The sequence below is a fragment of the Heterocephalus glaber genome, unplaced genomic scaffold (genome assembly GCF_053883595.1).
Source record: "Heterocephalus glaber isolate CG9 unplaced genomic scaffold, H.glaber_assembly_v1.0 deba00001743, whole genome shotgun sequence".
Classification (NCBI taxonomy): Eukaryota; Metazoa; Chordata; class Mammalia; order Rodentia; family Bathyergidae; genus Heterocephalus; species Heterocephalus glaber.
The window spans coordinates 3741677-3766246 of NW_028258449.1; the positions used below are offsets into that span (position 1 = coordinate 3741677).

At 45.5% G+C, this 24570-nt stretch overlaps 3 protein-coding genes across 26 annotated transcripts in view; 1 reads left to right on the forward strand and 2 right to left on the reverse strand.

The window, feature by feature from the left end:
* Tmem237 (transmembrane protein 237) overlaps positions 1-1504 on the reverse strand; it is a 36880-nt gene extending 35376 nt beyond the window's left edge. For all 4 annotated transcript variants that reach the window (XR_015447066.1, XM_087200407.1, XM_087200406.1 and 1 more), the window contains exon 1: positions 279-1504. Coding sequence is in view for 3 of the 4 variants with exons in the window: in XM_087200407.1 (XP_087056533.1) it covers positions 279-624 (346 nt within the window). In the remaining variant the exon portion in view is untranslated. The remainder of the gene's footprint in view (positions 1-278) is intronic.
* Positions 1505-10204: 8700 nt separating this feature from the next.
* On the forward strand, positions 10205-21089 carry Mpp4 (MAGUK p55 scaffold protein 4). Of its 7 annotated transcripts, none has more exons than XM_087200418.1 (5): positions 10205-11173; positions 11647-11778; positions 12338-12417; positions 15797-15952; positions 18923-21089. In XM_087200418.1, the coding sequence occupies exons 2-4, from the start codon at positions 11668-11670 to the stop codon at positions 15912-15914; spliced, it is 309 nt and encodes a 102-aa protein (XP_087056544.1). In that variant the 5' UTR covers positions 10205-11173; positions 11647-11667; the 3' UTR covers positions 15915-15952; positions 18923-21089. The 7 variants fall into 7 exon arrangements, 3 of the variants coding, with proteins under 3 accessions (XP_087056544.1, XP_087056546.1, XP_087056545.1); XM_087200420.1 differs by having other exon boundaries at positions 19882-21089; XM_087200419.1 differs by having other exon boundaries at positions 10205-11778.
* Positions 21090-21509: 420 nt separating this feature from the next.
* Positions 21510-24570, reverse strand: part of Als2 (alsin Rho guanine nucleotide exchange factor ALS2) — a 96541-nt gene continuing 93480 nt past the window's right edge. For all 15 annotated transcript variants that reach the window (XM_004872278.4, XM_004872277.4, XM_087200395.1 and 12 more), the window contains one exon: positions 21510-24224. In XM_004872278.4, coding sequence (XP_004872335.2) covers positions 24186-24224 — 39 coding nt within the window. In that variant the 3' untranslated portion in view covers positions 21510-24185. The remainder of the gene's footprint in view (positions 24225-24570) is intronic.

Consider the following 24570-nt stretch of genomic DNA (forward strand, 5'->3'; position numbering starts at 1 on the left):
CTATCTATGCTTATAGAACAAATTCTAAACAAGCAAAAAAACCCTCCTTTGTAGCCTTGTCATCACACACATTGATACACACCGTGCCACACTACATTCAACTGGAGATAAACATTTTTGTAAAGCTTGCTACAGTAAAAGATGACTTATAAGCACGGGAAGTAGGCTTTAAAAAAGCTATTTACAAGGCGCTCCCTAAAGAATTTCCTCTTTTCCCACCGCTCCCAGGGCAGGACCCCAGCTCCGGAGGACCTCGCAGGGGCGCGGCTCGCACGTACCCACGAGCACGAGCACGGCCAGGCGGGGCCGGGCGGGCGGCACTGGTACCTGGCCACCTCCTCTTACGGGGCCACCGGGCCGGCCGAGGCGCGACTTCCTGCGACAGAGGCGCAGGCTGCGGCGGAAGCCAGGGCGGGGAGGCGAGCACGGATGAGACGGGCCGCGCTGTCTGTGCGAGGCGGGCGCGGAAGAGGCAGGGCGTCTCCGGGAGAGCGCTGGGGCGGAGCTCGGGGGGCGGGGCGCGGAGGTGCCTGTGAGGGGCCAGCGTCTTTCCCTCAGAGCCCGCGGTTCCTGCTCTCCCGCGCCGGCACCTCCACGTCTGGAAAGCGCGTCCGCAAACGGCATCCGGCGGACGGACACGGACCCGGCTGCCGTCCTCACCCACCCAGAAAGAAGCTCTGCCCGCTGCCCGCTGGTCCCTCCTTTTCGGGAAGAGAGAAAGGCAGACCAGAACACGTGGGGACCGAGATGACCGGGACCGACTCGCGGGACGCTTGGCTTTCAGCTGACTCGGAGCCCGCGCCCGCGCGAGCCTTCAGTCCCCCGCGCGGAGAACACAGCGCTGCCTCGGGCTTGTTCAGTTATGAGTAAGATGCAGAACCGTAGGGAAAACACAAAAACAGGACACACATTTTTAAACATCTCCCAAGAAAGCTGATTTTAAAAAAAGAAATAATTTGCTTTGCCTTTAACTTGCATTTCCTGTAAGTAATCTCTCTGCTGGTTACGGGATTTTATTTTCTTCCTTAAACAAGGGTTCGTTGAAATGTAAAACTGGCCCTGCCCAGGGGTGGCCAGGCACAGGTAAGCAGTGAAGAAACTGTACTGGCACCTGCAGCACCCAGAGCTGGTCCAGACTCTTGTTTCTGCTTCCGCGGGACCTCCAAACAATTGTTATAAACTCCAAGAAAAAAATTTTCAGATTACTTTGTACCTGGTTGTTTATGCAACTGTTTGTATCACTGCAGTAATATATAAGGAGAATTTGTTCATAGGATAAACTGATCTGTATCATGTTCTTTTCTCAACCCTTTTTTAAAAATAGGCATTTTAGACTGGGTGTGGTGGCACACGCCCGTAATCCCAGCACTTGGGAGACAGAGGCAGGAGGATCGCTGAGAGTTTGAGGCGAGCCTGTCTCAAAAAATAAACAAACAGGGCTGGGGATGTAGCTCAGTGGTGCGGTGCCTGCCTGGTAAGCACGAGGCCATGAGTTCACTTCCCAGTACCAAAAAAAAAAAAAAAAGCATTTTAAAATACAAAGAAAACACTCCAATATCAGTTCCCTCTTCTGATAAGTAAGCACATTTTTCTGACTGAGATATGTCAACAGGTTTGAAAGGAGATGTTTATTGAGGGATAGATTCATAAAGCTTAATTACTTTCATTTTAAAATATCTCCATAGTCAGTTTGTTTGTTTGTTTAGAGACAGGGTCTTTCTATGTGGTTCAGGCTGGCCTTGAACTCATAGTGATCCTCCTGCCTCAGCTTTGCCAGTGCTGGGATCACAGGTATGAGCCACCATGCCCAGCTGCACTAAATCAAATATTTAATCATTGATCTGACCCTTAAAATATTATCTCTTCTCCTTAAAAATCATCCAGTTAAGCATTCATTGTGTGGCACTGAAAAACCTTGTACACAGCTCTATGTGGGTGCCCAGGAAATCAAACAGTTTACCTTCTGAAAGTTCCTCTGGACGTGTGTTGAGTGCAGAAAGAGATGTGAAAAAGCTAAGCCTTTCAGAAGAGCAAGCCAGCCATCAAAGAAAGCAAACGACCTGAGCAGGCATCCATGTCACATTAGCAAATGCCTGACGGGGTAAGGCCTGGCAAGGGCTCCAAGACCCACTTGTCCTTACTCTGACACTGACTACAAGACCCTTCCTGGGATCTTTTTATCCTTGAAGACTCTTGATTGGGATAAAATGGGATTTGAAGCCGGGTACGGGTGTACAATCCTGTAATCCCAGGAGGCTGAGGCAGGAGGATTCCAAGTTGCAAGTGTTTCAAATTAAAAAATAAAAAGAGGTTGGGGATGGGGCTCAGTGCACAGGCCCTAGGTTCAATCCCTAGCACTGGAAATAATAATAATAATTAAAAGGACATAAGAAAGAGAGATTCCTGCCCCTCTCTCAAAGGCATCACTGTGCAGCGCTGTGCTGTACGGGCCTGTGGTGGACAGCGCAGCAGGGCCAAGGTGCAGCAAGCAGCCTGTGGCCTGAACAGCCTCATCCGTCTGAAAGCTAATGTCCTCTCGGCTGCCCCTCTACCACAGGGGACCAAAATCCAAAGCAAATTGATTTTGGTGGTTGACTAGACATCTTGAAATAGCCATATTTTCTGGATTTTACATTTTCAACATTTTATTTTATTTTCTACTCTTTTTGGTACTGGAGATCGAACTTGGGACCTTGCACTTTCGAGGCAGGTGGAGGAACCACTGAGCTGAATCCCCGGCCCTGTATTTTCTACTTTTTTGGTGCTGGGGATAGAACCTAGGCCTTGCACCTGCCAGACAAGTGCTCTGGCACTGAGCGGCACCCCCGCCCCCAGGCTTTCTAATTGGCCTCCTAACCACGAGCCAGGCCAGCAGCCGCGAGGCACTGCAGGTCACATTACCCCTCACTCCCCATCAGGTGAATGCTGGCGTGCCTGCCTCAGTGTCTGGCATCAAGCACTGACTGCTCCCTCCTTGAGCTTCCACAAGGACCAGGCTCGGGCACTTGAGGCTGCGCCTATGAGGGCCCCGTAGGGCTGGTCACCCCTGAAGGACAGGCTTCCTTCCGGACAGTAACCCCAGTGACCTCAGGCGCGCCAGAGCGGTCCAGGCACTGCCCTGAGCACTTTCCCTGTGGAGAGAATCCTCTGCTGTGGAGACCCGGCCAGAAGGGCAGAGAGGTGGAGTTCCAGGGTAACAGACCCAGCCTCACACCAGACAGCAGGCCCAAGCCCACGGGGCCTCCCCTGTGCCCCCCCCCCCGCCGGCCCTCAGCCTCTGCCACAGCCTGGGGCTCAGCGCTGAGTGAGGAGAACAAAGAAGAACAGGTGTAATGTACGGGAATTAAAAGAGACCAATCCCAAACATCGGGTCAAGCATAAAACTCAAATTATCCCTGACAGACCAACTACCTCATGGAAAATGGGAATTTAGAAACAATGTAAACCGTGACTAGCTCACTTACTTAAGTGAGTGGTTACCAACTCTGCCCTCCCAGTGCTGCCTTTCATAACTACTATTTGTGCCAATATTTCTATTCCTATGAAATGAAATCCATAGATAACATAGCCCACTGTACATGTGACTAAAAATCCACATGGGGGCCAGGGATTTACCTCAGTGGTTCCACTGCCTGCCCGACAAGCACAAGGTCCTGAATTCGATCCTCAGTACCAGAAGGAAAAAAAAAAAAGAAAAAAAATCACATATAGTTTAACTACTATAAAGGGAAAATAAAAAGGCAGTCCTGTCCTACACATACCTACACACCAAAATATAAAACCTTGGGCATGACTTCTCTCAAGACGCTTGTATCCACTCAACAAGCAGCATCGTGGACTTAACAGTGAGAAGATGGGTAGATTTTCTGCAGTACAGAAACAAGGAAGAGCTACGTAGAGTTGGACATGAGATAAAGTGCTCTGCTGAGGGACAACAGCCAGATCACACGTGTATGACATGGAGGAAAACTGCCTTCCCGGAAGAAGGGTTAGTCTGCCGAGGCAAGGGGAAACTGGAGAACAGGCAAAGGAGGCCAAGCAGTCAGCTGGACCCAGGCGAGTCCTGTCCACAGTGCCAGCGATGACAGGTTCCCTGCCCCGCCCCGTACTGGGGATCGAACTCAGGACCTTGCACTTGGTGAGGCACGCGTAGCCCTGACAGTTCTTAAAGACCCCAGGCAGGACCTCTTTGGTCACTAATGATACCAATATTGTCCTGAGGGAGACACTTGATCCTCACCAGGTGTCATCAACAACAAAAGTCATGTGTTGAAGAAAAATAAGCAGCTGCATGCAGATGCTGCATCTCCAGCTCTGTTACCCTCCCTGCAGAGGAGACAGCGTGCAGGACGAATGAGTGTCCAGGACTGCCATCGGTGTCTGTCTGTCCAAACGCCTTTTCCAGGGGGATGGCTGCCCCGACACCACTGCACGTCCAGCGAAGGGACTCCATGGTCCCAGCCCTGGGTATGGAAGAGCTGCCACCCACACTGTGATGGGCTTGGCCAGCAGGAAGGCATCTGTCAAGAGACAGCGGTCACCGAGCAGGTCTCGCACACTGGCCCTGCTGGGCACGCCCACTCTGCTCACGCAGAGCTGGTGCCCCGCCTGGACAGCACTTCCAAGCTTTCTGTCTCACAACTGCAGCCTTTATTGCACTTTTTGTTTGTTTTAGAGACAAGGCCTCGCTATGTAGTCCAGGCTGGCCTCAAACTTACAGTGATCCCACTACATCAGCCTCCCAAGTACTGGGATTATAGGTGTGCGCCTATAATCCACCATGTCTGGCAATTTTAAAAATAAATTTTATTATGTGTGTTTGAGGTTTGCAACCTAATGTTACAGCATACATACAGATACCACACTGTTACTATATGAAGCAAACTAACAATCTCCCATGTTTATTTTTATTCTTATTTTATTTCACTGTTGCACTCAATTATTGTGTAACATCCTTAAATGTTTAAATTATAGCAAAATATGAAATATACATTTAAAAAGCAGCACCAAATACAATATTAATTTTTAATTTACCAGATTCAAATGCTTCTTCATCTATGGTTTTCCATGGAGGCAGAAAACAAGAACGTCCTTTCATTACTGTCCATGCTGAGTCTACCTACATCTCAGCAGCCTAACTGCTGACCTGTTCCACCACACACCTCAAAATGTGTTTCTTAGCTCAAGGTTGAGTCACAGTACAGTGGGCATGATGACAGGGTGTAATAAGAGCTCAGAACAATAAATAAAGTAATAGGGGAGAATAAATAAAATTTTAAAAGCAGCTCAGAGGGAAGGGAAAAGTTGAATGTTCAGGAAAGTCCAGCAGGTGGTGCTGCCTGCAGAGCCAGGGTCCCCGACTGAGACGAGGAGGGGTGGACAGCTTGGGGTGGGTTTGTTCAGGTGACTGAGGAAGACAAAACATAAACCATCTTTGGCACCTGTTAGAACAACTGTTGCCAGGTGTGGTGGTGCATGCCTGTAATGCCAGCACTTAGAAGGCTGAGGCAGGAGGATTGCTGTGAGTTCAAGACCAGCCTGGAATGCATAGTGAGTTCAAAAAAAAAAAAAAAAAGTAGGGCTGGGGATTTAGCTCAGTGGTTCTGTCACCTGCCTCACAAGCACAAGGTCCTGAGTTTGATCTCCGGTGCTGCAAAAAACAAAAACAAAAAATTCCTGTTACCATTTTAAAAAGAGATTAAGGATTACGACACCAGGATTTATATGGGGTCAATTTGAAATACGCAGCAAAATCTGAGATAGACTGTGAGTGTGTGAAATGACATACTCGTGAAGCTGTTCATTGTAATACTGCTCTTAGTAGAAAAAAACGGACAAAACTCACATCTCTACAAAAAGTAATTTGTATACAATAAACTGTTAAAAAAAGATAAAGGGCTCTGTACTAACAGAATCACCTTCAAGATACACGAATTAAAAGTGAGGTGCAGGCAGTGTGCATGTGAGACGTGCAGAGAACACAGGTGGGTACAGCATCCACAAGCTTCAGAGAGAACATGGGGTCAGAGGAGGAAGCGAGGGGCTTCGTATTGAATGTGCTTTTTTAGGGTTTGAATTTTGAACTCTGTGAATGAATTACTTAATAAAATTTTAATTCAAATTTGAAATGAAGTGCATATTATGTTAAAGGCTTAAAAACCAGTGTGTGGGGGCCGGGATTTAGCTCAGTGGTTACACCACCTAACTTGCTAGCGCAAGGACTTGAGTTCAATCCCTGGTACCAAAAAAAAAAAAAGAACAACAAAAAAATCAGTATGTGCACTTGGTAGAATAAAGTATTCTGATAGAATTCTGTAGTTATTCTGGGAAACATATGTGGCTCATTCCAATAGTTCCTTCATTTCTCAAAGCCAGACACAGTAAAAAGCCAAGACAAATGAACCTGTCAGACTAATGTCCTCCAACTAGTTTTCTAACCAAATCCTGGTGATTTGTGAGCCATTTTAGTACCTCTCTTCTAAATTTGAAAAAACCTTTTCAAAGATCTTTTTAAAAACCCTTAAATATAGAAATGTAAAAAGCTTTTCTATATTTCTCAAAATTTTGAAATCCTCTATACGAGAATCTTCTGATAGTATCAAGCTTTGAAACAAAAAAAATACATTTTGCTTTTTTTTTCTTTCTTTCTTTGGTTTTGGGTTTTTTGGTACCAGGAATCAAACTCGAGACCTTGCACTTGAGAGGCAGGCAGTGGAACCACTGAGCTAAATCCCTGGCCTTGACTTTGCTTTTTAAATACTCGGCAGCACACTATTTTACACTGTTCACAGAACACGGGGCTTCGATGCTACTCGGCGGGAACACTGGTGTGACGGTGCCAGCCGTCACTAGTCGAACAGTACCTGAGAGGAGGGGAGAGGATGAAAGAAAAACAAAACCTCTGAGGAAAAGAAAAAGGAGAGAGAGGCAGAGGAGAGACCCCTCTTCCCACTTTATTGCCCTTTATATACCTTTTCCACAACCCCCAACCCCTCCTCTGTACATAATTCGGCGACTAATTATTTTCCAGGGAAAAGGTCAAATGTATCTTTACAACTCCGGGAATAACATTCCCTTGCATTACAGACATTCGAACTCTTTCTATTTAACCACTCTCGTTACAAGTAACCATCCTTGTTTTTGTGCCAGCTGCATATCCAGGATTCATTATGTTCTCAAGAGACTCAGAGGTCTCTGAAGGTTATTTCAACCTTTCGCTCTCCACACACTGGGTGCCACCAGTGAGTGCCCCACGGCCTCTGGAGTGCTCTGCAGGGTGGGGCTGCCCGGGGTTTTCCCAAAGCTGCACAAAGCCCCAGGAAATGGGTGTGTGGGGCATTCATCGGTCCCTCTCAGAACTGAGGCGCTTTGCATTTCTCCTGGGGATGCAGCAATCAAGAGGAAAGGGTACCTGCTTCCACACACTTCTTGTCAATCTTCAGGTCACTGTCTACAGAACAGCACAGGAAAGGGGAATTAGAACTTCAACTGTGTCAGCACTGAAAGCAAAACTCCCTGTGCAGAGGCGGACGTCAATCCCATTCAGACCACCCTGCAGCAGTGCTCTCAGAACTGGCGCTTTCTTGGTGTAATGAGGTGTGTGCTGCTGAATTAGATGAAAACAGATGAAAATGTGTGGCCTGGAGGCGACAGAACAGGACATACTGGGTACCTGTGGGCCTCTGGGGTCCATCCGTAAGTGTGGACAGGCTCAGTCCTGCCACAGAGGTCAAGCTTTGCCCAGGCACACGTAAGTGCTTAATAAACGCCAGCTGATTTCCCAAGCTGAGGTGCATGCAAGCAAATAAGAGAATGCCTCCTGACGCTCACCACACCCATGTGGCTGGAGCCTCCTGGAAGAGCCACTTCCTTCCCTCACACCGCAGATACTGCACAGCTGACCTACAGCTCTCAGCATGTAACGCCTCCCTTGGTTTTCTGAGTAGCAAGGGTTACAGGCTGGTCAGAATATCCTAATGTGTCTTTTTCTCTTTTCTTTTTTTCCTTTTTTTCCCTCTTTCATCTTCGCTTTTTCATGGCACTATGCATTGAATCCTCCTGCCTCAGCCTCCTGAGTGCTGGGATCACAGGTGTGTACCACCACATCTGGCCATTAATGTTTTTAGAGGAGATGTAAAAAATGCTAAGTTTTAAGAAATAACACTATTGGACCACATTGCTACTTCATGTAGAATAGTTAATCCAGACTACCTTGTCTGCAACTTCTGAGATCCATGTCTTTCCTGCACCTCAGTCTTCTCCTCCATAAGGGAACAATAATAATGACTTCCTTACAGTGGTATTTTTATAAGATGTGTATAAAGCAGTTAACACAAAACACCCAATGGGCTTCACAGATCTCTGAATTTGCACCATGGCTGTGTTAGACTCGAGAGCTGCGTGCAAATGTCACCTGTCTTTCCTTGATTTTGCACACTGTTGGGATAATTACATTCTGTGCTACTGCACTATGTGTTACACAGAAAGAGCTTAATAAATAGGTGAACGGAGTTGAATTTTTAAAGCTAGAGGAAATTTCTAGGAGGCTTCAGAGATAAGGGTTTTTTGTTTTGTTTTGTTTTCTAAAAATGTTCTTACCTTCTTCCATAGAAATCGCTGGGTACAGACAAATGGTCAAAGCAGGAAACAACAACAAAAAAGAACACATGCTTTCATTTCCCAGATTAACTCACAACCAGAAAAGCAAAGTGCTGATGTTATTGTAATTAACATTGCAGAATCAGGGGAGATTAGTAACAAGATGATCAGTGACTACCCATAGAAAGGAATATGTTGTAAGCCTGGCAAACCCTACTATGTCCGCCCCAGTAAGCTCTGCTAGGGCTGTATTTTTCTCATTTCTGAATTAATGCATTTGGCTTAGCATTGTTTAGGAACTCAGATCCCAAATGAAAGGAAGAGGGGGAGGGAGGAAGTAAAAAAGAAACAAGGATGACAGTAAGTGCATCTTCAGTACGTAACTTTTTAGTAATCATCTGCTAACTAACCTAGCCCTGGAAGTTTTAAAAGACTTTTTTTTCAGTGTGGGGATCGAAGCCAGGGCCTTGCACACACTGATAGGCAAGGGCTCTAGGACTAAGCTGCATCCCCAGTTTTCCAAAAGTCTTTATCAGTAAAATTTTCTCTACCTCTTGTCTTAGTAGCTTGTCCCCAGGACTATTTTCCCGTCTGGTAAGACTTAAGCAGAGTGGAAAGATGCAGAGAGATGTGTGGCAGCGTCATCTCAAGAGTTAAAAAGGAACAGCTGGTAGTTTAGAAAGTGAACACATTCCGTCAGAAACATCCCCAGTGAGGGGCCATTCACATGAGCATGGGTGGCTCAGCCGCAGTTCTGGACTCGAGGATGTGTGAGGATGCACATTCTGTGAAGACTTGCGAAACATCTAACATCAGTTCCACACAGACTAACGGGCAAGTGCACCTCAACCAGGGGTCACACTCCATCTGATCAGAAACTCTACTCAGCCTCTCTGTTAAATCTTTCATAAATAAAACAGAAAAGTGAGTTAAAGAATTTTAGATCAGGGCTGGGGATTTAACTCAGTGGCCTGGTGGCCGCCTGCCTCATAAGTGGAAGGTCCTGAGTTCAATCCCCGGTAACAACAACAACAAAAAGAATTCTAGATCAGATTTGTTTAAAAACTTTTCCAAAACAGGTGAAATAACTAAAATCACTATGAAGATTATGCCATGAAAATGCTTCTGACACGATACTAGGTTAGAAAGAGTTGAAGCAGCATCACCACTCTGGCCCAGTCATCTGAGTTCTGAGCTCACAACTAAAAGATACAAGAAAACACTGCCACTGAGAAGGAATTACAAAAATGTCTCTGTGGTTGTCATTATCTGTTCTCAGTGCAAAAATCAAGGAAAATGTCCTGATTTGGAGAAGTAAGAATCAAGGAAGGCAGGCCGCCACCTGTCCGTCCGCCGCTGGTGTCTGAATGCTCGGGTCCCCTCCTCCCCGCGTGCCTGCCCCTGCCTGTCCCACTCCTTTTCCAGGGATCGCCTCCCCCCGCGGGTGCCCGCAGACCCTGCCTGTCTGGCCTCACCCCGCTCAGCTGAGGTGGGCAGCAGCTCCGGACCGTGACCGTCGTGGATCTTCCCCAACCGCCGCCGTCGGGAGAAGTTGACAGAACCCCAAGGAGGTTTGAGTGCAAGCCGCGCAGCCTTGCATCGGGCCCGGCACAGTGCACACGAGCTGCAGAGATCTGGAGCGTGACTTAGGGTCACCAGCACATGCGCATTTGCGTTTTCCTGGTCTTCTACAGCACAGCGGGATGACTATAATTTACAGTAATTTAATATATATTGTATAAATAACTCAAGAAAGGAGTTCAGAGTTTCTCAGCTTTAAGAGATCATAAGAGTTTAAGGAGGAGATTACAATTAAAAATAAATCTGATCGTTCTATACTGCACACATGTGTCAGTGATCACGCTGTACCCTGTAAACACGCATGAAGGTCAGGATCCTTTAGGAAAAAGTGTAAGACCGAGGGCCTTACCAAACGCTCCGAGGAGCTGACTGCAGCGAAGAACACCCGGGAAGGAACACACCGGACAAGTTGGAAAGTAAAACAGACCATTATTAGTCTGGCCAGACGGCACTCCCAAAGCAAAATAGCTTAGAGAGGCAACTGGCTCAGAGTCCGAGGCTGTTCTTACAGGGGGTTGAGGGGGAAGTTAACATATAGAATTAAAGAAAAGGGGACAAAGGTTAGTGGTCGACTGTCACGTATTGATGGTCAGCAGACATTTGCAGCTTGTTTTATAGATTGTGATGTCCGGAACATGAGTTCCGGGCAAACAAGGAGTTGAGTAGTTTACTTTGGGACTTTAGGTCTGTTACAGATTTTTATCTAGTGTCCCAAAACTAACAAGCATCTTTATCCATTAACTCACATTTAATCACAATGGGGCTGGAGAAAAGGAACAAAGGTTATGCAGTCTCACAAAAGGCTGAGCCTTGAGAAATATGCGACAGGCCAGGGAGGTGAAGGAAGATGCGGCAGGAAAGGAAGCAAGATGGCGTCTGGAGCAGAAGCTGTCAGCGGCACCGCACGTGGTGTGGTGGGGAGCATAAATGCAGTTGAAATGAAACTTGTGGGTGAGAGAAAGGAAAGAAAACATGTTGCCGACAAATTAAACCAGTGAGATGTTTTTGTTTGTTTGTTTGTTTTTTTTTTTTTTTTTTTTGCGGTACCAGGGATCAAACTCAGGACCTTGTGCTTTCAAGGCAGGCACAGCGCCACTGAACTAAATCCCCAGCCAGAGATGTTTTGACTAATGCCCCTTATTCTGCCTAAAGTAGAGAAAATTTTATAAATGTTTTGTAGTTCAAAGTCCATCTGAGCATCATGAATAATATAGGCTTCCAGGAAATGAGAACATCATGGAATAACACAGGTTAGCAGAGATGAAAGGGACAATTATACATTGCTTAACTTCTGAGCCTTGTTTCTTTTTCTGTGAAGTGAAGCAATGAATGTGCCTCCCTGACAGAGTTATTGTGGAGATTGAATTAACCCACGCACAGTTCTCAGCTCTGCACCCGCCTTGAGTGTTGTTGTTGTTGGGTTGAGTCGTTGTTTCCTAAGGGTTCCGCCTTCCTCTCTGTCCCCAGGCCTTGTTTGGAGCTCAGGACATGGTGGTGCAAAAAGACTTTGAGCCCCTCCTCCTGCCACTTCCAGACAGTCTCCCTGAGAATGAGGAAGCCATGCGGGTTGTTCGTTTGGTTAAAAACCAACAGCCCTTGGTAAGGAAGTCCTTTTATGTCTCATGAAGAATTTTACCAGAGTTAATTACAAACTAAGTCAGATCTGGAAGTAACTTGGCAGAATCCTGTCTCTGGTCACACACAGAGTGGTAATAAAGGTACAGTAAACCGTGACTTTCTCCTGTAGCTTCATTGTGGAAACATTTCTTCCTAGTGGCTTTCTGAAAATTAACACAAGATTTATTTTTGTGAAAAATAAGACATATGTATTTTTATTTTATTATTTGGCTTTTTGCCATTTGTATTTATTTCATTCAGTTTTGCTGAAATTTTTCTCTTTTATTGATGGGAAGCTAAGTAAGGCATCAGTTTGGTTTTCTAGAGTGGTCCTACAAGCTGGGATGTAATTTGGGAGGCCTCTTTGCCTTTGGGAGCGTGTGAATACATGTTTCTGTGAGGTCACCAGAAGCTCAAGAGGCCTAGGTCAAAGGGCCTCTCCTCTCTGAGGTGTGGCTGAGAAGCACAGGGAGCGGGGAGGTCCCTCCCAGGTGGTGGACATGAGTGTTCTGTCCGGGACCCCATTGTGTTCTCTCTCCAGGGAGCTACCATCAAGCGCCACGAGATGACAGGACATCCTGGTGGCCAGGGTCATCCACGGAGGGCTGCTAGAGGGGAGTGGTAAGCTGCAGCAGCGGGGTATAGGTGTGACCAGAGAAACAAGAAAGCTTGGTTGTGGGGCCCCTTTCCTGAGGACCCTCTTTCCTGACTTGGGTTGGGGCTCTCCTAAGTTCTTCTTTTTGGTTAAAACAGTAAAGGGAGGAGGAACAAGTGCTGCAGGGAAAGGCTGTGAGAAGAGCAGGCTTGGGGCACTGGCAGGCCAGCTTGGGGCAGGGAAAGTCTGAAGGGTCCTTGAAGTATCCCGCTAAGGTACGGCAGAGGCAGCTGGGCAGTGGAGACTGGAACTCAGGGAAGAGTTTCAGACTAGAGATAAAGACTGCAGAATCACTATTATCTGTGCTGTTATCCTGTTTACACAGGGTGAACTGAGTATAAAGGTCGGGGGACAAGAGAGAAATGGACACACGCTAAAACTATGTGAGAGTGTGTGGGGTGTTAACCCAGGGAGACAGCCAAACAGTTTTCTTCTTTACATTAAAGCTGAACTTAAAAACTTAACAAGCATAATCGCCAAACTTCCACCACAGTGTTATAGGTGACTTCAGCAAGCACTGCAGGTAATGTGGTGTCCATCGGAGCTCCACTGCTGTGTGGAGTAGAATCACCCACCTCCCAGGATAACTGCTGTGCACAGAGTGTGGTAGGAACTGGTTTCTTTTCTCTAAATTCCTGGAGGCAGCCGTAGACCTGCAGCAGAAGAAGGGTGGGAGAACTGACGTTGGTAATGTGCCTACTGACATTCTGGATTAAGGCTCCCAGAGGGAAGAGGCAGCCTGGGCAGCTGCCAACACTACAACATGGCACTGTTGGCCTTTAGTACGGTGTGTGTCTTTAGAGGCTGAGGAGGAATGAATTCCAGTTTGGTCTTCAGAGACGTGAGTATTGGCTGCCAGTAGGAAATTGGACAATTTCACCTCTGGACAATTTCACTGGGAAGAAATTCAAACTTACTCTTCTTAAACCAAGTAAAGATATAGTTTCTAGGGCTGAGAGCAACAGGGAGGTGTGGAAGATGCACACATCTCGAGGAGGGTTCTGTGGTCTATAGTCCTGGGAGGCCTAGAAACAGAGCAGAGCATGGGCTGTGTGGCTCAGGACCAAAAAGGACCTGAATAAGAGGCCAGGTGTGCTGGGGATGCTTATCTGTCTTCTGCTCTGACCTTTGGGTGGTTTCTCATTCCTCCAATTCTCCAGAACAAATTCATTTGAAAAAATTCCAACTTTGCCTCCGCTGATTCTTAGGAATTGTTCCTGTGCCACGATCTAGGGTTGGGCTAAGTACATCAAAGCCTAGCTCTGCAGTGCAGACCTTAATCTTTTGTTTTGTTTTGAGATAGGGTCTCACTATGTAGCCCAGGCTGGCATCGAAATCAGTGATCCTCCTGCCTCAGCCTCCCAAATGCTGGAATTACAGCCATGCACCACTACACCAAGCCTCATATTTCAGGAATTAAGCCTCTTCCAGATGAAGAAATAAGGTCCATGGGGCCAGCTCAGCCCAGCCTTTTCCATCCAGTTCTGTGATGCTGCTGCTTCCAGCTCTACTAGCCACCAGCACTCAAGTTTACCTGAAAGTGCTCAAGGCTCACAGGGCAACAGCAGCTGCCCACTGGCCACAAAGGGGTTGACACCCTTCCCAGTGGTAACAGATGTGCAGTTCTCAGTTGGTGGCAGAGCAGCAAACTCTTGGACGAAGGCCCATCTCTTCCTCCTGTCTTCTCAAAAAGACACGCAGACCTCTTATCACCTTATCTACAGCTCAAGGCCTTTCTGGTACACTGTCCTGCTGGAAGCACAACCATAAACATCATCCTAAACAGTGCAAGTGCTCCAGAAGGCTTGCAGGCTGCTAAAGGAGAAAAGAATTTCGTTAATGCCTCCTGCTGCCCCAGACCCGCTGCCAGGCCCTATAAGAACCCCAGTCTCAGCCTGACTGCACGGCCCCTTGGCAGTGCACCTGGCCCAAATATACTCTTGTCTTTGCTACATTCCTTGTCTCTTGGTAAATTCTTTTACCAGCCCTGCCTTACTGGCCCTCTCCCCTCTCAGGGCAGGCAATACCCATAACGAAATTAAAGTCCCTGTCTTAGCTGACCCCTGGGAAAAGGCCTAATTGAAGTCAAGAATTTTAAAACAGGTGGTCAGTCAGGCCTGTAACCCCAGAGCTCAGGAGGCTGAGACAGGCAGATTGTCATAAATTTGAGGCCAGCCTGGGCTACACAGTGAGTTCAAGGCCAGTGTAAACTATATAGTGAGACCCTGTCCTAAAGAGCAAAATAAAATAAGTGATGTCAGAACTTCTTCATTCATGGGAAAGATGTTGGCAGTTTAATTTTAATGAATATAATATTAACATGCATCGTAAGACTGAGCATATTTCACCCTTAAGTGAAACACTGTATTCAAGGTAACTTCAAGTGGATCTTTCTTAGTAATATTTATTCAGAGCAACAAAATTATAGTAGTAACATCTGCCATTGTGTAATGATGGTATTTTAGCCAAATTTGAAAAGAAGAAATCTTCAGGGTAAGATACACCCAAAGAATTATAGATGTCTCATTTCCTGACCTTAAAAAGAAGAATAGTTGAGTGAGTTTGAGGCCAGCCTGGACTGCATAGCAAGATCCTATCTCATCCCCCCCCCCCACTGAAAAAAAACTTTAAAGAATAAAAAGAGGAACAATTTATTTTTTGGTGGGGGTACTGGGGATTGAGCTCGGGACCTTGAGCTTGTGAAGCATATGGTGGCACCACTGAGCTAAATCCCTAGCCCAAGAGGAACAATTTTTAAAAGCACCTTATTTGTCTAGACTTGGGCTCAAGAACAAAGGAGGGGAATAGCTGATAAGGTGCTGCTAGTGGCCACTGCGGTGCCTGCTTTGTGACCCCAGGGGCCTTCAAGATTGGTGCAGAAAACAGCAGCAGCATTCTTTCCACCTAACTCCTTCCTTCCTGAGCTAAAAACTGGCCACTTTCCTCTGAGGACCACACAGAAATCCCCGTGAGTGACAGGGGAAGCCGTGGGGAAGCAGCTCCTCTGGTCTGAATGTTTCTGTCCCACGAAATTCCTCTGCTGAGATCCTCATCCCCAGGGTGGCTCTAGGAAGTGGGGACGTGGGAAGGAGGAGGTTGCCTAGTGGGGAGGAACACTCACCCCTTCCCACGTATGGGCCAGGAAACCGCAGCATGAGCCTTCAACAGACACCCACACAGCCAGTGCCCACCCTGGGCTTTCAGCCTCCAGGCCACGGGGAGAACATTTCTGATGCTCACAACCTGCTCAGTTTGTGGCACTGCCACAGCAGCCAGAATGGAGCAGGACAGCTGTCCTCGCCACAAGAGGCAAAGCCCAAGCCATGGCGCCTTGCTCACCTTCAGCAGAGCCTGCAGCCACGGGGAGCGCAGCAGGTCGTACAGGAGACTCTCCACTCATGTCGCGGCTATAGAACAGACTCAGCTCTCACAGCAGGAGCCTCAGGATGCCAGAGAGGCCTAGAGGAGAGGAAGCCCGAGACCAGGTGGCCAGAACAGCAGGTATGATCGTGAGAGGTAATCAGATGGCTGGGCAAGTCCCCAAGGAGAGTAAATGGCCCAGCACTGGAGGGCAGATCTGGCTTCAGGCCCTGCTCAGCACTCACTGGCTGAAAACCAGTTCCTTAGGGCAGCTGGGAAGATGCTGGCTTTCTGGTAGGGCTGCAGCTGACCCTGGATGAGTGGGACCATCACGTGGAGAGAGACTGACACCAGCCCCAGCCCCAGCCCCAGCCCCACAGTCTCGCAACTGCTCTCCTTGTGTCCTCTCTTCAGCCTGTGGTTTATCCCAAATCTTCCAGTCGTCTTCTGGATCTGCTTTCTCTAACTCAGGGTCACTTATTTTTACCCATTCTGAATATTCTTATTGAAATTGTTACTGAAAAGCTCTAACTGCCAGTAGGTTTTTAATACAAAATTCAATATCCTACTAAATAGACTAAATAGAGTTTAGTGAACAAACCGAATTCAGGACCTTGTGCTTGTGAGGCAGGCTCGGAGCCACTGAGCTAAATCCCTGGCCCATGACTGATCTTTTTCATAAAAATTCTATTTTTGTAGTGATATTCTGAATGTGAATGAGTTATGCAGTTGTAAGTTTACTCTCAATCACTAACTGTAGCAGGGCAATCAGAAGCGTGCACTGCCACAGACCAGCTGCAGTCGATGCAGGGTAGGAAGGGGAGAGGTCTCGGGCCGGCGAGCGAGAAAAGAACCTTCGCAAGCAATGTGCAGGTTCCCTCTGAGAAGTCTCAGGGTCTGATTTATTTTTATATCTTTAAGCAATGGCTAGGAGGCATTGGGCAGAACATGTTTACATTTTAGGTTGCCTTAGCAATTTCTATAGAAATAAAGGTTATTTTTTACTAAACAAAGTATATTTTTCCTAAGCTGATTCATTTCATTGAACATCATGAATACATTTAAAAATTACAATTGTCCCCTTATTTACCCACACCTAAGCAGAACAGAAAGTAACTTAATCAAAATCTCTGTATCAGCGGGGATACAAGCAAGATTTAGTTAATTAAATGTCAAACTTGTGGTCGTCAGCTGGCCCTTGAGAAACTGCACAATGGTTAATATAGTTTGCTATTAGCTCTCTATTTTTTCTATACCTCTATTCATCTTGCTTAAATGTTATTTGGGTTCATGGTCCATGAGCAGGAAATGTTTACAGTACTTTGAGAAAAACTGAGTAACTTGCCTCCTTAATGTATTTATCTGTCTTAACTTTTCTATTTCCCATTTCCCACTGTGTCTTACATCTAAAATCTGTCCTTTCAATCTCTTTATAAGACCCTTTTAGTAAAAAGAAAGTCATCAATAGAAGAAAGGAGTTACAGTGTCAGGAAAACAGAGGGAGTTTTAGGAGGGGTTTCTTTAGAAGTGGGTGTGACAATAGAACTGAGAGAAACAGGAATTTGGGACTTTTGAGCCAGATCAGATTTCAATACAACATTGCCAATTTGCATCATGGAGAATATGTTGTTAGTCACAAATACAATGATTCCTGTGACCAGAGTAACAATTGTAAACATTAGGGCAAGAAAAAATAAAACATGAGGGTACGATGTGTTCCACCCTCCTTTTCCCCCAGCTGGAACTTTGTCAAGCAGCATTGGAGGTTGGTCGGGCTTCGCCAGTGCACCTCCCTTGTAGGGATCACAGGAAATCTACTTCAGTTTTTGCCCAGGCATATTTGGAGTGACAGAAGGTCTTTGTGGTCTAGAAAAGGCCCGCTGGCGATACATACCATTCCCCAGGTTGTCTGCGGTGGAAAGCTTCCTGTCCTCCTTGTCTGGCAAGTCTGCCCCTGTCTGACTGTATCATCCTCACTTCCTGGGCTTCCAAAGGGAATTCAGGACTAGGAAACAGATCAATGAACAGCCCATAGCTCACTCCGCCACACTGGCCATGCAGCTCCCAGCCAGTGGACACGTTTTCATCAGGCTTTCTTGGGCAAGTCAGGCCCCGGGCTACACACTGGGAGTCTTGCCCTGGGTTCTTACTCTCCAAATTACCCATTACCTACTGTGTGAGAGAGAAAACTATTTCATAAGCTTTCCCAACTTTGAAGAAGTGGCAACTGATATTACATTTCTTTGTCCTATTTACCTAGTCTTATCCATCATTCGGAGCTCGGAAGGGCTTTCCTGCCCTGACTGCAGGCAGGTGCCTATCACCTATATTGTACCTTATAGTTCTTCACAGAAGACCTAACTGACCACAATTACAAAACTGCAGTTTAGAAGACCTATGTGTTATGGGTTGCTGCTGAGATCTACTCTCAGAACTCAAAGACAGTGTAGTAATGATCTCTTTGTTAGATTTCCTTTCTGGCCCAACCTCACAGCATTCCTAAATCCTAGGATCATGGTTCTTATCCCTATCACGTTAAACACTAGTCCTTAACAACTAATTTGAAATGCTTAATGTTTTATTTACTATATTGCATTAGGTGAGTTTAAAGAAACAGAAATCCAAACATAATAATGGCTTAACAGAGTAGAAATTTAAATCTTGCTCATGTGAGAGTTGGGAGCCAGAGAATGTAGAACTTGTAGGGCAGCCCAGCCCGAGAAAACCCTCGGGGAGCAAGCGTCTTGAGCTTTCTGCCCACCACCGTGGGGCAGGGTATGTTATCATCCACCTGCTCCCTAGTGGTGGCTGGAGCTCCAGACGGTTCTACACTCTAACCAGGAGAGTGGGGAAGGCTTAGGGACACACAGCAAAGGGAATATACTCATTGCTCTTCAGAGATGTTTCCCAGAAGATGCCCTTGGTCTGGAGAACTTTAAAACGTCTCATTACTGTCACGATGGAGGAGGAGAAAGGGGAGGATATCTGAACCCAGACAGAACCCAACTTTTCTTTATAAACATATAATACTTTTGCAGTTGTAACACACACTGAATTTGATGGAATGGTACCACAGCTGTGAAGTGAACTTACTTTGTTCTGCTTTACCAGGTTGTCCACCAATTCAGAAAATCATGTCATTAATAGCAACGGTCCTTGTGGTACTGAGAAAATCACAACACACCACTTCAGGTGGTTATCTATTCCTTTATTCAAAGCTGCTTCAACTCGCATAGGTTTTTGCATAGGTTCAAGTGTGTGCTGGTTCATTCTATCTTCTGGCATAGTGATGGGAGAAATATACAATGACTTATGGTCCATTATTTAACTTGTCCTTTTTATTACTGGGGCGGTAAATATATTTAAAAATCACATGGCCAGGCATGGTGGCACATGCTTGTAATCTCAGCACTTGGGAGGCTGAGGGAGAATTGCCATGAGTTGGAGGCCAGCCTGTAATACAGTGAGTTTAAGGCCAGCCTGAACCACAAGACCCTATCTCAAAAAAAAAAAAAAAATTCACGTGTAGGTTGGTTTGCAGTCTCTGAGGGTCAGACATAGAGCAAGGACTCCAGGCAGGTGACTTTTATGTAAAGCAACCCCAGGAAATACCAGAATTATGAAAAGTTCCTGTTGTTTAAGCCACTCAATCCAGAGTATTGTTACTGCAGTCCAAGTTTAGACAAAATTCATAGAAATTCCAGAAAATTATCTTCTCCCTCTAGGTAAGAAATGGCTACAATTCATCATCCTCATTCATAGTGCTGATCATTCTTCCCAATTCTATCTCACAACTTGCTCGGTGTCCCCTTCCACACGTGAAATGTCTGTGGAGTGTGGGGAGCAGAGACCTTTGTGCCATTCAGGTAGCAGCCTCACCAGCAAGGGTCTGTACCATAGCATGCAGTTCGTATTTGAGATGTTGGGAAAGGGTTAGAAAAAATGGGAGATGTGAACAACAAAGGCTGACCCCTGCCTCTGGGAGCTGGGATACCCAGGTGGGGGGCTTTGGGGCCTCACCCCCAGGGAGAGGGAGCTGAATGGTAAAACATAACATTTTCATTTTCTAGGTGAGGAATCTAACATTCAAGAGGTAATCAGAAGAGCAGTAAAACCAGCTCTCCTTTGTTAGTCCTGAAGTGCTGAAAGAGTCTTTCAGTCTCATGACTGCTGCACCAACTTTGTCAGTTGAGACTTGGCTGTTTCTGCTATCTTGAGGACGAGAATTCCTGATGAAGTGTACAAGCCAATGCCACGAGCATGCAATTTGGGGCTGATCAAGAGGAAGGATGGCCAGTGCTTGTCATTGACCCAGAAACTGCACCGTCACTACTGACTTGTAAGGCCTTCATCCTAAGCATTACTTTAAAAGTCATATTTCCATTAGCTCTAAAAAATATCCTGATTACTATTCAAAGCTTCAGCCTCCTTTCGCATTATGCTTGTTTTTTTCAAAACAATGCTTTGAAGAGACAAAGCTGGAAAAAGCAGTTGAAAAGTCAAAATTGCTCCATACTAAATGGTTGGCATCCTCTGATTCAAATGCTGTTGATTAGGACTGGACATGTGCTGTTTTACTCAAGCTCCAAAACACTCATAATTTCATACTTCAATAGCTTCTCAAAGCAGAACCTGCTTTCACAATCATAAAATTCTCCAGGTGATTTGAGCACCTATGAAATCCCTTTTAGAGTTCTACTGTTCACAATTAACAATGTATAGAAAAGCTAGACAATAATGATGTCTTCTGTAACAGATTTATCAGTTTCTTTCCTGCAAGACTGTAACATTGCTCCTGTCCAGACAAAAGCCTGAGTAGAAAATCCTCATGGGCTATTAGCTGCCAAAGTCACCTCACTGCTCTAGATAAAATTCCTGCATATCCTCTTTGATATAATCCACAGACCTAACCCAGCCTAATCACTAAATTACTCAGAAGCTTCCCTGTCACAAGTGTTCCTTGCATTGACCCACCTAATTTATATAATTTCCAAACTTCCTCTAGTATTTTCTCACACTTCAAGCACATAGAATTATTATAGTGCATTAGTATTTTTTGTTGACTATTTCAGAATAACAGATGCCCTACAATAGATGGGATTTTTATTTTAATGGAAGGAAAACCTGGAGGTACATGGAGTAAACTGACCTAGTAACCTTATTTTCTTATATTCGGGTGAGAAAACAATGGGACTCTTCTGCCAGGAATCACAAGGCCCATTAGGAACAGCTTTTTCTGGTCAATACCCTGTGAAGCGTTTTTTTTTTTTTGGAGACAGGGCCTTGCCATGTAGTTCAGGCTGGGCTTGAACTATGCAGCCTAGGTTGGCCTTGAACTCACGGGGGATCCTCCTGCTTTAGCCTCCTGAGGGCTGGGATGACAGGTGTGTGCCAGCATGCCTGTGAAGCCTCTGCTGTGAATGTAGTCAGCCTCGGCACTCTGTATGCTCAGAGACTAGCACCACGTCTGTGGAAGCTCAGTCCCGAGGCTGAAATGGCACAGCAGTCCACAGGACCTATGTACATCCTCCTTAACCACTTTAGATCACTTCTGGATGACTTGTAAAATACAATGTACACACTTGTATAAGGAATAATGACAAGGAAAAAACTCTGTACCTATTCAGTACAGATGCATCCACACACACACACATTTTCCATTCAGTTGACTCCACAACGTGAAATTTGCAGACAGGAAAAAAAGCCAACTGTCTTTATTAAAAATTTGTATTACTGTATAAGGGATGGTCAGCAGAAAGAGCATCTGGAAATAGGTTTCACATAAAGACCAAGAGGAACGGTGCTGCTCACTGACAAAAGACCAAATGCCAACTGTGAAAAGTTTTCAGTCCTTTGTAACTCAAACACATGGCTTTCTTCGTCCACCCACTGTAGAGGAAAACACAACCTGGAATTTACACATTTATGAGTATTCTGAGTACAGCATATTTTACCAAAAACAATTTTAAGTTTTCACTTTTAACTTTGAAAATTTCTAAACCTAGCTATAAAATGTTGTCTCTGGCTGTGGTAGCGTAACACCGGAGCTGGAGTAGGGAAGTTAAAGGCTAGAGTCTTAGGTCTGACAGTGAGCACATCTCGCTCCTCCTTGTTGTAGGTGGGGAGAAAGGCGGTAGATTCCACTCCTAGGCGCTGGGAGCAGCTGTCATACTTGTGAAAGATCTTCTTGAGTTGGTAAGCAAGTGCTAGGTATTTCTACTTACAGACACTGGCCTAGAGGTTTAGGGCTTTTCCCTGAGATGAAAATTTATAATTTTAATACTCTGTCTGGAAAGTATAAATATATAGAATGAAGAATCCAAAGTAACTGGACAGTTTTAAGACTCCAGTGAAAGGACTGGTTGCATCATGTCCTTCTAGCCTGGAGATGGCTGTTGTCATTGGGGAATTTCTTGATGGGTTCATTGATCTTGAATGGACAAAGCTTTTTTGGGGGGGCTCGTTTGCACATATTATCTCTCTTAAGGAACTAGATGTTCAATAAATCTGTCTTTGCCAGCCAAATATGCTATTCGCATGTGTTTTCAGAAAGTCAAAACAATCCCGATAGAAATGGAAACTGTTTAACCCAGACCTTTCGTTCAGTTGGTCCTTTCACACACAGCGCAGGGAGCATGACTGATACCTCACGTTTCTAACTAGAATTTTAAATCCTCCTTCTTTCCTTCCCTGAAACTGCTCATGAGATAAAAAACAGGAAAATGAGCACCTTTTAAAATATGTCCTTTATTCAAAGAAATAATAGATTTCTTTTAAGACTCTCATCCTTGGGTTATTAGAATCAGAAAGTTAACTTGTTGGGCCAGGGATGTAGCTCAGCAGTACAGCACCTGCTTGGCAAGTGCAAGGTCCTGAGTTCAACACCCAGTACAAAAAAAAAAAAAAAGTTAACTTGTTCTTTGCCACCAAAGGTACTGTAATTACTGACCTATATTATCAAAGACAGAGAGCTCTCACTGGGTGTGGTTGTGCACACCTGTAATCTCAGAACTTGGGAGGCTGAGGCAGGAGGATTGCCATCAGTTTGAGGCCAGCCTAAGCTAATAGTGAGTCCCTGTCTCTCAAACTCCAGAGGGTCCTCTGAGGCCAAGGGAGCCTGGGTTTCCTTTGATTTTTTAGGCTGCCCAATGTCATTTCTTCTATAACAACTTCATAAAGATGAATGTCTTTTATTAGGAAAATTGCTGTACATTATGGCCAACATTCTGAAACAGTATTTAACAAACATTTGTCTTGATTATAAAGAGCAGAGACCACGATCCTTTTCCAACAGCAATGAGTATCTGTTTGGTCACTTCACATTGCTTGGGTTCCTGTGTGCACCACGGTGGGGAGATGAGCAGAGGAAGAGCACCCCTGTGACCCAAGCAGCTAGTGTTACTGATGCAGTGTAAACCAACGACTTACAACAGGATATTAAAAAGAGCAAAACACTCAACTGTGAGGTGAACAATACTTTTGAGATGGGAAGCCAAAGGTCATTTCCTTTTTCTTCCCACCTGTGGCTTCAGTGCAAGGTATGGGAAGAAGAACACTAGGATGAGGGTCCATGCAGTTCTGTCTCCACACGTCCCAGGCTTCAGGCTGCAGAGGAACGGCGTGTCCCAGTCTCAGCATGCAGCATCTGCACATGGACAGCTGAGGGCCACAGTGGCCTGGGGTCAGTGTGGAGTTCCAGTGTACTTGCTCTGTAGCTCAGTGGGGAAAGCAAAATCAGAATTCCTCTGCTTTTTGTAATTAGGAGGCAGAAGACTACTATCTGGATGCAGTCTACATTTTGGGTCAGAATGTGACAGTCCCTCAATACTCAGTGGAAAAGCTTAGAAAAAGTTGTAACTGCAGTTTAAAAACTCCTCTTTGTCCTCCCCCAGCAAAGAAGCATGATGCAACTGGGAGGGTCAGGAGGCAGAGCATGGCTGCTAGGGTTTCAAGTGCAGCCTGCTTCTTGCAAATGGATCTGGGTAACTGCAGACGGATTCTGGCAATCCGGAAACTCAGACACATTCACCAGCCTCTTTAATGCAGATGCTGTGCTGGGAAACTTTTCTTGCAATGTCACGTAGCTGACATGCCCCTGACTGCAGGAGGGACATCCTCCTGTTCCAAACACAAGTACGAAGCTTGGAATTTAACGTAGGTCAAGGACTGGTCCAGTATGATTTCTACCTAGTCTTCTATCTTCCTTTTAAAAAACTGTTTTTTTCTGGGCTCTGGGCTCTAACTATTAGTGAGGCTCAGAAATAACAACTGAAATTACATAAAGCCCTTTCCCATTTCAACACTGTCCTTTTTCACCATCACAAACAGACTCCAGATGGCAGTAGATAATCCAGTTTTCAAGCTGTTATGCAGCCTAGTTAAGCTTCTCACGTTGGATCTGGTAGTAACATGCCTGAAGAAAAGTTTAGAACAATTTATAATTTACTTAAATAAATTACATAAACAGAGCAATGCACATGAATCTAAAGAAAATCCTTTAGTAATGACTGATGTACCAATAAATTTGGTTTAGTCCAGTCCCCGTATCCAATGGCTACTTTTTGCCTTGGTGTAATTCATATAAAGTTTTGTATATTAAACAAAAAACTTTTTACAAATTGTATGATATTCTTTGCCATGCAGAAATACCTCAATGCACCAACAGTGACTGGCATTTAAAGGCACACTAGAACAACTATAACCAGCAGGTCCAGAAGTCAGAATTTCCAAGAATATACTTGTTAAAAAGCATCCTCAGG